This window comes from Neoarius graeffei, chromosome 1 (assembly GCF_027579695.1).
Source record: "Neoarius graeffei isolate fNeoGra1 chromosome 1, fNeoGra1.pri, whole genome shotgun sequence".
Taxonomy (NCBI): domain Eukaryota; kingdom Metazoa; phylum Chordata; class Actinopteri; order Siluriformes; family Ariidae; genus Neoarius; species Neoarius graeffei.
In genome coordinates this window covers 51905159-51917795 of record NC_083569.1, presented here as the reverse complement: position 1 = coordinate 51917795, position 12637 = coordinate 51905159, and the positions used below count along the sequence as shown (strand labels likewise).

Below are 12637 nucleotides of genomic sequence, written 5' to 3'. Positions count from 1 at the left end.
TAGAAAATAGTCAAAATACAGAAAAAGCTCTGAATGAGTGGGGTGTACAAACTTTTGACTGGTACTGTAATTGTAAATGTAATATCATTGGGACAAAAAAGGCAACCCAGTTATGGAAACACCCTGTTCATCAGGCTTGTAGTACTCGAGTCCGACTCGTGCCCTAATTAAGAACTCGTGACTCAATTTGGACTTGAGCACTGATGACTTGGACTCGTAAATTGGAGACGAGGACTCAGATTTTTTTTTTTCTTTATTTTTTGTAACATGCCATAATAATTTTGGCATAAGATATTTATGTCTGCGTTAATTTTTGTACTAATTTTGTGTAAGGGTGTCACACCTGCGTGCCTTGGCGTGTGCATCAGATAGACTCTTGGGCGTGCTCCGGACAGATTGGATGAGCGATTGTGCAATTAATATTCATAGGTAACTTGTGCAAAAATGGTGGAGCCTTCAATCCGGGTACAAGTGACCAAAACACAGACGGGTTTCAGCTCAGTTACGGAGTTTTTCATAAAGAAAACTGTAGAAAACAACTCCGCAACAGTGGCAGACCATAGTTGTGAGACCGTGACAGCCAGTTCGATGCACGTTGCTGACCAGCTCGAGTCTGACAGTGAGAGTATTTCGTCATCCACACGATTGCCAAAATTTAATCAGTATTTTGAACAACTCATGCCATGTTGCATCACCCTTCACTGTGTTTGATGTGAAATAAACTCCAGTCTACTTTGGAACAGTACACTGTTTGTGAGCTGCAAGTGGCAGGCTTGTAGTGCTCGAGTCTGACTCGTGCCCTAATTTTAAGGACTCGTGACTTGACTTGGACTTGAGCACTGATTACTCTGATTTGGACTCGTGCATTAACTGCATTAGGACTTGTAAATTGGAGACGAGGACTTGGATTTTTTTCTTTATTTTTTGTAACATGCCATAATTTGGTATAAGGTATTTGTATCTATATTAATTTTGTACTAATTTCATGCAAGAGTGTCACACCTCCGTACCTTGGCGCATGCATCAGAGAGGCTCTTGGGCGTGCTCCGGACAGCACGTGCGTCAAGCGGACTCTCGCACGTTCCGTAAACAACTCGCACCTGCACAGGATTAAGGCGCAATCAGCACACCGATATAAAAACTGTGAAAACGCACTTACTTTACGAAGTATTGAGTTGCGTTTCTGACACATTACCGAGCCTTATTTCTTTGTTTGGTTTCCTGATCCCTGATTTCCTGTTTCTCGTCTTTGATTCTGCAGAGTCTACGATAGCCTGTTTGTGCCTCGCTCGACCTATTGCCTGTTTCACTGTTTTACGATTTTGCCTGCTGTTCTGGATTGTTTACCGTCTTCACTTGTATTAATAAACGCACCTTCTGCACTCTCATCCGTCTCCCAACCATCTCTGGCAGAACACTTCACACTCCCTGATAAAGAGAATCACATTCACCTGTTCATACGTCATGTTCAGGAACAAACTAATGGCGCTAAAACAGCCACCGTCAAACTGGAGTCTTGTTCTCGGACTCGACTCGGATCAATAGTGGACTCGACTCAATGTTTATTTTTTTAAATGACTGGGACTTGACTGGGATTTGAACACTGAGGACTCGAGACTGGACTCGGACTTGAGGTTTAGTGACTTGACGACAACACTGCTGTTCATCTTCAGTAAACCCTTTTACAGGGTTGCTGTGGATCTGGAGAAAATTGGGCAAAATGTGGGAATACACTACCAGGCATGACATGTACTTATTCACACCTAGGGGTAATTTAATCCACTGGCATGTTTTAGGAAATTGGAAGAAACCGGACAATCAGATCTTTGTTGTTTTTCCCCAGTTACTGCCTTCCGCCTTCTCTAATCTTTTACCTGAGTTGCTGTAGGACAGCAGATTTGTTGTGTGTGTACGTGTGCAGCTGTGATGGAACCTTATGGCGGAGTGTTAAAGTGTGACGTTGAGAGGTAATCCCGAGCTCGGTGACGTGACTCTCTCTCTCTCTCTCTCTCTCTCCCAGCTGCTCGTCACCAGATGGAAACTGGTGGATTAGCTCTATAAAAGATGACTCTGGGACAGGGTAGACACTCATTAGTCCACTGAGAGAAGGACCTGGGTTTTTATACTCAACTGTGTTGTACTGTAGGGGGTTCTAAAAACCATACAAGCAGGCTGGTTTAAAGTGCTTACTAAAGACATTTGAAAAGGGCTGAGGAGAAAGCAAAAAAGTGTGGATTTTTGTTTTCTGGATTTATTTATTTTTTTTCCCCTCTTTGGTCAGACATTTGAAAACATGACTGTAATCAAAATGAACTCGTAAGTATATATATATATATATATATATATATATATATTTTTTTTTTTAAAGTTAAACTCATCAGTTGTGCTTACACTGATGATGATGATGATGATGATGATAATGCAAGTTGGGGGGGGGTTCAGTTTGTTTTTGTGTGCTAAATTGCAACAAGTATAATTTTATATTAGTTATTAAGTGTGGATGAATGGTGTATTGTTTGTTTGCTCAGTTGTGTAGCAGGAAACTGATCTCCATTTTGTCTTCTATATTCACCATTTCATTCTTTTTTTTTAAATTGTTCATTTGGTTTTTTTTTGTTTGTTTTTTTAATTTAAGTATTTGTATTCATTATATTCACATCATCGAATCCAACAGTGACCTGGTGTGTATTTGGTCGCATAACTTGAGACTAATCAGGTCAAGACAGTAGGGTTACGGGTAAAGATGTCTACAGGATGACCGTGTCGGTATATGTCCTTGCCATTTGTCTCTCTTTTATTTATTTATTTATTTTTTTTTCAGGATGAGTTAAAATTGTCTGTGAGTCTCGAAACAATTTGCTTGGTATGTTTCAGAGTCCCAACAGTCCCAGTCAAGAACCTAAATGGATCCAGTCCTGTTCACCCAGCCTTGGCTGGTGAGTAAAACAACCTAATAACCATATGAAGGTTCTGGTGACAACTAAGGAAAAGAATGCAAATATTAACTTTCTTTTTATTTTTTGCAGGCATAACTGGTATTTTGATGAGTGCTGCAGGACTTCCTGTCTGCTTGACTCGCCCACCCAAATTAGTGCTTCACCCCCCACCCGTGAGCAAGAGTGACATCAAGCCCGTGCCAGGCCTCGGCCACTGCTGCCGCAAAACCACCAAGAAACAAGCACGCAAAGGTCAGAGAAAACACACACACACACACACACACACACACATGGTCTATACAAGCCATGAAAACCACCACTAATTCTATATTAAATGGACCTACAGACAATTTAACCAAATGTTAAACCAGAGTAATGTCAGTCTCAACACCATGAAAGCAGTACTTGTATGATAACATGGTCGGGGGGGACCCTGGAAATTTTAATAATGGGAAAATTGTACTGGTCTAAATGACTGGTGACCAGTAATTATAACAGTACTAGTGAAAGGGTTCCCCCAGCTGGAACAGTCAACTTCTCGAGACCAATGCCCTCGTGCCACCTGCAGAATTCTGGGGTGAAAAAACACCACGGAAAAACAGAGAACCAGAGATCGGTTTCACTGCTGTTTATTCAGTTTTCTCGCCAAAGATGAAATTTTACAAACAACCTTTTATAACAAATTATAATAATCTCTCTAAACGGCCTATTGTGTCTGTCGTGTGTGTGTGTGAAAAGGATGTGTGTAAAATGTGTGTGACCTCAGAGAGGGGTGGGTATAAGGTGTGTGTGTATATCTTGTGCTAAGTCAGCAAATCACATCTTAATTCCAATTCCTTAATTCCATTAATATGTATGTGTGTAAGTGAAAATATATCCTGTATACATTTCAGATGTTCTAACAGATATCAACATTTACCTCATGTTCTGATAGAATGTTCCAAAACACGTCTCGAGCAATGTGTCTAGCTTAGACAGAAGGTCACACAGTAACTTATAAGTTGCACAGAATTCAATGCCTTCTAGCTGGCATTCTAACTACAATATTAAGAATAAGTATTAATTATTAAGAATTACTGCCTTCTTGGTCAAGAATAAATATTTACAATTATTTATCCTTACAAAGGAATAAAACCTTACAATATGTGTGAATGAAACCTTCAATCATAAGCAAAATATTCATATCAGCGATTCAGCAATTTCAGCATTTATGCACGTCAAAGCGTGCGAGATATTTTCACGATTTTAAACAAGACACCATGTTTATGTCTAGCAAAGAGGAAGGTCAGGTTAGTCTAAAATGATAAAGGATCTTAAAAGCTCTAAAATATTAAATCATAAAGTCTAACAATCCTAAATCACGTATAGCTATAAAACTAACTTAAATCATGGCTTTAAATCTAACAACTAGATTACAAGTTAGAGCCCGACTGATATAGGATTTTTAAGACCAATGCCAATTTCAATATTTGAAGATTTAAAAATCCAATGTTATATTGACCAATGTTTTTTTTTTTGTTTTGTTTTGGTTTGGTTTTTTCCTCCTCCCCAGAAACGCGCAACATAAAGACATTTCCCTCACATTTGTTTCGTATAGTTATTCATGAGTCCTCCCTAAGATAACCTGAGAACACAGGTTAAAAATAAACTTGCTTTATTGTCGTAAATAGGACTTTGAACAAAAGTACAACAAAATGTGGGCTAATCTACTTGACTCTGCTTGGGTCAACTGATTTGTTGTGATTTGTGCCGTTCCAAACGCATGTTGCCAATAGTGGAGTTATTATAGATGAAAGTCTTCCGGATTTACCCGGAAATCTGGATATTTGACAAAACTCTTGAAAATCTCCGGTTTTCCGAATGGAGAAATTTATTTTTCAGATTTTTCGCGTTCCTAGATGCGGCGTAATACTTCGCATCGTGCTTGCATGGGCGCAGTCCTTAAATAGCCCAAACACAGTTCATTGATTAAAGACGGGTGTTCTTTGTTAACGGCACGTGTGCCGGAGCTCGTTAGGCGCGCCTTCAGGTGCACGTGCTAAGGCGCGCAGGACTGACACAGTTCTGCACAAGCACAACACGATCGCACTAGAAAGCATGGTCAAGCTGCCAGTGTAGCTGCAGTCTTCTTAGTTGCAAATTACAAGTATTTCCTCTTGTGTTAATAATTCGCCATGCCACAACAAGCAAAACTTTCCTCCTTCTTTTGACGTGAAGAGAGGTAAGCAATTTATTATATATTTTTTCCATCAAAGTTGCATTTTGTGGCTTTGAAGCTAAGTTTTAGTGCCGTTTCTAGAACACAACATCAAGAAAACATGGAAGAAACAGCAATAATGGAAGAGCCGGTTTCTAAGCTACCTAAAACTAGCAATGGTAATTTATTTTTTGTTGCATGATGTACTCAGGCTGCCAGTCAGCGTGTGACACACACACACACACCCTGAAAAATCCTAGCTACACCCCTGATTTACATGAGAGATTTGGTATTCATTGGTGTGTTTTTAAATTTACAGACAATACGAACTAATGTAAACAATTGGCTTCAACTCGCATAAATATGAATTGGAAATGTTTAGTTCACTTTAGCTTATGCAAACGCACAACTCTAATAAACGAGGCTCAATGTCCCCAACATTGAAACCTGAAAGCTTTAGAAACTCTAATGCCGCTTTTCCACTACCAACGCGGCTGAGTTGGGCTGAGCCGTGCCGTGCTGAGTCGGGCTGAGTGGGGCTGTTGGAGTTGCATTTCGACTACAACCGCACTGAACCGTGCTGGCTGGAAGTGGGTGGACACATTGGGTGGAGTTAGCGAAAGTGGGTGGACGTCACGTGATGTCGTTAGGCGGCGCAAACAGTGACATCAGTGACCTTTTAAGCGGTAGTCTCACGACCCGGATAGTAAACAATAAACATGGAGGACATGGAGTCGTTAGTGTTGCTGGTCTTGGTGCTGTGGCTTGTTGTCACCGACAACGCCAACAGATACTGGCAAGAGCGTATAGATGAGGCGAGGCGCATAAGGCTTCAGAAATTCTCGTAATTCGTACATGAAAGAAAAAGGCTTAAAAGTTAACTTGTTTTAGTGAAAAGTACTAGACTGCAGGGTTTTGCGGGTTATTAAAATTTTTGGGGGGGACGTTGCCCCCCCCCCCCCCAATCTTAGTTTGACTTTCAAAAGTTCAGGATTTTTTTTCTTTGCTCCACTTTCATCTCCAGAGCAGTGTGCAGTAGACACAAATACTTAACCTTTTTTGTAAATATTGACTATCTTTCATTCACATTTAACAGGCAGAACTCCTGAAGAAGTCGTGAGAAGGTACTTGCAGAAGGTCCGCAACCCTCCAGAGGAGGTAAATTTCTGATGCTTTTATTTATCTCATGGCCTGCTATCCATGATGTTCTTCACACTGATCTCAGTATTACTGACTGCATTCTATTCCTGTTCTTTGGCAGGACTGCACTATTTGTATGGAGGCACTAGCAGGTCCCTCTGGCTACAAAGGCCCTGGCGTGGGTGGCATTTCCCGTGCTGAGTCGGTCGGTCGTCTGTCTCAGTGTGGGCACCAGTACCACCTGCAGTGCCTCGTGGCCATGTACAACAATGGAAACAAAGATGGCAGCCTGCAGTGTCCCACCTGCAAGACCATCTATGGAGTGAAGACTGGCAACCAACCACCAGGCAAGATGGAGTATCACGTTATCCCTCACTCGCTGCCTGGGCACCCCGACTGCAAAACCATCCGGATTATCTACAACATACCCCCTGGCATTCAGGTACTTATTTAGTAGAGGACTTCCTCTAATGCAATTAAAAAAAAAAAAGGACAGATTTTGTCAAAGGGAAAAATGGTGGCTCAGTTATGCCATTTTGCTGTCATCTGTCCCCTTAAAATGAAGTCACTGTAAATCATTAAAGATATTCAGGCTCATTATCCTATAATGAAGCACTTCTCTGCTGATGGGTGTGGTCTCTTCCTGGATAATATTTCCCCCAGCCACAGGGCACGAGTGCTCATTGAATGGTTTGATGAGGATAAAAATGTAAATCGTATGCTACAGTCTTCAGTCACCAGATCACAATCCAGTTGAATAGCTATGGGAGATTCTGAAGTGATGTTAGGTGGTGTTTACATTAGACCGTATCCGTCTCGTTTTCGTCGCGGATGCACTGTCCATTCACATTAAAACGCCGGGAAACGACTCCACAGGCGGAACAACTTGAATCCGCCAGGGCCCACGTATTCAACCCATTACGTATCTGATCTGGTGCTGTGTAAACATTGAGGAACGAGGATGCGCTGTGCTGAGCTCTAGCTGACGTCGTCATTGGACAACGTCACTGTGACCTCCACCTTCCTGATTCGCTGGCGTTGGTCATGCCACGTTGGTCATGTGACGCGACTGCTGAAAAACGGCGTGGACTTTCACTTCCTGCTATTTGTCCCGAATCACTGCTCGTGCGCTTCACTCGCGCGCTCTGTGAGCTGCGCAGGGCCGGAGTGCGCACCCTCCAGAGGGCACTCGCTGTTCAGGGCGGAGTGATTTGGAGCGCAGGATGCCTGCGGAGCCGAGCGTATCCGTGTATTGGCGTTGCTGTGTGCACGCGACTCGTGTATTGGCGTTGCTGTGTGCACGCGACTCGTGTATTGGCGTTAATCTGATGATCCGCTGATGCGGTCTAATGTAAACACCACCTTAGTCTCCACCACCATCATCAAAACACCAATTCAGGAAGAACAGTGTTCATACCTCCAGCACTGTCTCAGAGATTTGTAAAATCGATACTAAACTGTTCTGGCAGCATGTGGGTTGCCCAAAACCTTACTAAGCCATTTGATGATGTTTTACATTTTTAATATTGTTATATGGAATGTTATTTCCAGATTATTCTCAAAAAAAAAAAACTCTTGCCGGTTTCCTGTCCAAATAATGTATTATTTGTAGCGCTGCCATGAAGCTGACACTATAAAATTGAACTTATTGCAGATTATAACATTGGATTGCACAGTTAATCATGCTGCAAGTTGTTGTAGCATTCCAACCCACCTTAAAATAAAAAATACAGGTTAAAAAAGTTGAGTCTGAACTTTTTCGGTTTGTTCCACAGGGCCCTGAGCACCCGAACCCTGGCAAGCCTTTCACAGCACGTGGTTTTCCCAGACACTGCTACCTCCCTGACAGTGAGAAAGGCCGCCTAGTAAGTGTAGCACAAACATGTACTAAACCAGTCACAGCTTGCTTATTGCTTTTCAGTCTAAACAAACAGCATATTTAAAGGGGAACTGAAGTCATTTTTAAACTTGCTTTATTTCTTAATTAACGTGTTATTCAATTCGGTTTTAGTAACCTTATATCGTGACTCTTATTGGCAACTAATTGCAATTAAATATTATACTATTCGGTTTTTAGCCATGTTGAATTTAGTTCGTTTGGTCCACGGCAGGCGTCGCTTATCCATGCGATCTTCACGAGACTTGTGCAAGACTTCAAAACGTGAAGCGTCAGCCAGGTGTCAGTGCTGCCATTTTGAAAACTGTTTTCCAAACAAAATATTGCACAAAAACGAGTTTAAATGATGATTACTGCTTACTTTTTTAAAACTTTCCTGATTGCTATCAAAACAAACAAAACTTCCGGCTTGATTACATCAGCATTCGAAAGAGGGCGTGCGCGTCTTTTGACAGTGTTGGCAAATGTCGGTCACTTTGATTTCCGCTGTACGTTTTACTTCCGTCCTATGAAGTCTCGCACAGGTCTCGACGAATCTCGTTTACAGCCATCGCTTTGACATATGGACTGATATATTACAGAGCATATTTCAAACACTCATAACTTGCTATAGCAGTGACAGAATAGCTGTCAGAAATGCATTCCTATATTTAATAAAATTAGAGAAATAGAATTTTGATGATAAATTTGCCTTCAGATCTCCTTTAAGTTATTCCATGAAATCGAGTCATACACAAGGGGCTATAGAGATCTTGCAGTCACGTGACCGGAAAGTTAACAGCCGCTATCGTGTCGGTCAAAAACACAGCTGAATACTGCTGCACTAGTGTACAGAATGGATCAGTTTCAACCGACGGACTACACGGCTCATTTTTCTAATGAACAGATAACTAGATATATGTCTAAAATAAACGATCTACAGATTAGTGACCCTTATGGCTTACCGGACGGAGTTTTCATGACCGTGTCAGTGGATATGGAACTGCTAGCGGAATACCCAGACGTGTATAATTACCTCATTAACTTTCCCTCGCTGTTCAGTGGTGAAGCACTGCGTGCTTATAAATCTCTGGACAGTTATCTTTACAGAAATTCAGGATTTGTCAGCCGCGGCATCTTGTAAACAAGAAAATAATCCTCATTGGACGGGTAAGTCACTTAAGTATTGAGTATAGCACTGACCAGCCGATTATAGAATAGAATAAGGTAATTCCAGCTGTAATTCCAAATCGTCCGTGCTGTTTACCATGGATCTGGCGTTGGAGAGGTAGAGGCTTGGCAGTGGAGATTTGAGTGGCTGTTTTCTGAGCTTAGTCAACAGGCCGTCTCTGCCTGCAGCCTCGCTTTTGCTTCCGCTCCCGACGCCGCCTCCTTCGCTTTGCTTCCGATAACAATCCACGGAGACCCCGCTGGTCTCGCTATCTCGTCCGGAATGTTGTGCATGCGATGGAAATCGCTACAAACCGTCATTTTCTGCTGGAAACCAATGTCCAGTAAGTCCATACGGTTGTAGTGGATATTGAAGTCCGGTACAAGCGAACAACACGCAAAAATACACACAAAAAACATGCACAGGTAGGGAGAGCTTGTAGCCACAGCCGTTGTAGTAGAATTGTATATAGTAGGGTTTTCCAGAAGAAAAGGTAGAAGTAGAACCAGAAGTAGAAGGCGGAAAATGGCGTTTGACCGACAAGATGGCGTCCGTCACAATCTGGATCGGCTGTGATGTCACATGCAAGTGCTCCATAAGCCATGTACAACGAGATCAAATTGAATAACTGTTTTATTCTATCCACATTCACTGCATTTTGAGAAACAGCATTTTTATTTTTTTGCAAATTTTATAAATAAAAACTTTATGCCAAAATAATTTCCGCTTAGAATGTAAACAAACTGGTGAAATGACAGTAGCAATTTGTGAAAAATGTTATAATAATAATTGAAAAATAAGAGACGTTCTTGCCATCAAATATTTTATTCCATATTTGGTTGCCTTTTTTTGGGGGGGGGGTCGGGTCATTTTCAAGTAGTTCCCCCCCCCATCCTTGGTTGGTTCAGCAACACACTCCGCCATTTTGTTTTTCTCTAGTCATGGTATATGAGCTGATATCCTAGTAGTAGAGTAGCCAATCAGAGCACGCGATTGCCCATATCCAGTGAAATGAGGATAGAATAATACATTTGTATCCTTTCCCTGCCTTGACAAACTGTCTTTCAAATGCAATCCGTCAGGTGTTGAAGCTGTTGCTGGTGGCGTGGGACCGCAGGCTGATCTTCTCTGTGGGAACCTCCAGCACGACCGGCGAGACCGACACTGTCATCTGGAATGAAGTCCATCACAAAACTGAGTTCGGCTCCAACCTGACAGGACACGGCTACCCCGACTCAGGCCACCTGGACAACGTCATGGAAGAGCTGAGGGCACAAGGTATCACTGAGGAAGACTGTCTGAGGGACTGAGAGGATGAAATTGACAAGATATTGTGCCAAGTTGCGATCTAGAGGCCAAATGTTGGACGCAACTCGAACTTGAAGACTTTGCTCTGCAATTGAGAACCCAGTGTTAAAGAAACTGGAGGAACGAGGAAAAGCCACAAACTGATTCCGTTCTGTGGTGATGAAAAAAGCTTTGAAACCAGATTGTGACCCACTTCTGCGTCAGAGCTAGTTTAACAGACTTGGACTATGAGGGGAAATGGGTACAAACTAATTTACTATTGCTGGTGTCTGTTCAACAGTTTCTCGTATTGTAGTTCTGTGAAGGGTACTCCACGCTGAGGTACTTCTGTGCATGTAAGTATAACATTTGGTGGAATAAGTCCTTTTTTTGTACGACAGAGGCCCTCACTTTTTTTTTTTTTTTGGCTATGAAGCGCCAATGGCAGTTTCAGATGGAATGTCGATGTTTACTGCCCTCTAGTGGCACCTGATTATACATTCCACCCATAATCATGGTACAGTCACTTGGTTTAAACATGGGTTTCATTTTTACTTTTATTTACACTACACTAATTACTTTTGTACTCTTTTAATTCTGTTGTATTTTATTTTATGTTATAGAGAGATGGTTCATAACTTAGATGCCAGTGATTTTGGTATGATTTTGATAATGAAGCTAATAAGTCTTTGGAACGGCTGCTAAAACCTGTCCTTGGACATTAAACTCAACCCACTTAAAGTATTAATCAGTATTAAAGCCAGCTAGCAGTGTGGAAATCAGGGGTGACGACAAACGCACAAAACAGCCAGTTTCGTCCTAACACTTTAATTCACAAAGCCACACGGAAAGCACGAGTTAATAATGAAAATAAAGTTTTATTGTGATTAGACATGCAATCGAGATTCCATATACAGTATATGGACCAGTACTAAATTTAAACACGTTTCAGATAAATATGATCTACGACATGCCAGACTTGTGTAGAGGTTTGAAATAATGTCATTTAACTCAAGACGCCATATTGGTCCTTGAGGAGCGGTGTTGATTACCAGCCTGGAGAAAGTTTGCTTGCTTTGGAACATCTGGTCCCATTTTGTGGGTAGATCTGTGCTGTGGTCTCCAGTTACTTTTCTAGTCAGTCACTGGTAGGTCCATGATGGACACGTTTACAAAAAAAAAAAAATTAAAAAAACAAGTATTGCTGTCAAGACATTTGAGCATGTGTGCACATGCAAATATAAGCTTACATTTATAGTTGAAGTATTACTGTGTGCCGTATGTGTTTTTATGTACACATGTTCTGACTCAATACCATCTTTTTGCATCAAGTGTTGCTGCAGCTCAGTAAGGCAAGCACTTCTAACTTTTTTTTTTTTTATTATTTTTGTTATACATTTTGATTTTTAGTAATGTCTTATAAGCTGTACGTTTTTTTTTGTTTTCTTTTTGTACTGTGAAATTTTACTCACTGATTGCACTTGTATTTTTTTTCATCATAGTTGCTCTGGTTATTGCAGTAAAAACTTCAGCCGAGAGGAAGCTGCAAAGAAACGGTGTATGGAGCTAGAACTATTGTTGCTGTATAACATAAAACTGTACAGAATAACGTGCATATTAAATAGCTGCTGGAATACTGAATGAATATTAAAAAGAAGATACGTGTAGGGTTTGTTCATCTCAAATGCTTTGTGTTCTGTTCATGCACTTCAAACCACGTAAATGCATTTATTTACAGATCACATGGTTGATGAATTTCATGTGTCTAATCCAAGTATCTCAAAACCCACTCCTATGTAACTGACTGACTGACTAATTTACAAGAATTACTTAATTTTATTACTTTAAGCTTAGAGGACGAGACGTTAAGTGTTGGTCTGAACTGCACAATTAAAAGAGAAATCCACCTTGAATGATTTTGCATATTAATGTTTGTAATTAGATTTGTTTTGTAATGAGTTGGCTGGTTTGTCATTGTTGGTCTATTTTTCACTTTATTGAACGTTTCCTTCGTTACCCACGACGCCGTT

The 12637-nt window shown here is 41.1% G+C and overlaps 1 protein-coding gene across 1 annotated transcript in view; it reads left to right on the top strand.

Annotated features, from left to right (window-relative positions):
- dtx4a (deltex 4, E3 ubiquitin ligase a) overlaps nucleotides 1-12520 on the top strand; it is a 40168-nt gene extending 27648 nt beyond the window's left edge. Inside the window, exons 4-9 of the mRNA XM_060934074.1 lie at nucleotides 2875-2936; nucleotides 3027-3188; nucleotides 6230-6291; nucleotides 6395-6715; nucleotides 8049-8138; nucleotides 10403-12520. Of these exons, the coding sequence (XP_060790057.1) occupies nucleotides 2875-2936; nucleotides 3027-3188; nucleotides 6230-6291; nucleotides 6395-6715; nucleotides 8049-8138; nucleotides 10403-10630 (925 nt within the window). The 3' untranslated portion in view covers nucleotides 10631-12520. The remainder of the gene's footprint in view (nucleotides 1-2874; nucleotides 2937-3026; nucleotides 3189-6229; nucleotides 6292-6394; nucleotides 6716-8048; nucleotides 8139-10402) is intronic.
- The last annotated feature ends 117 nt before the right edge of the window (nucleotides 12521-12637 follow it).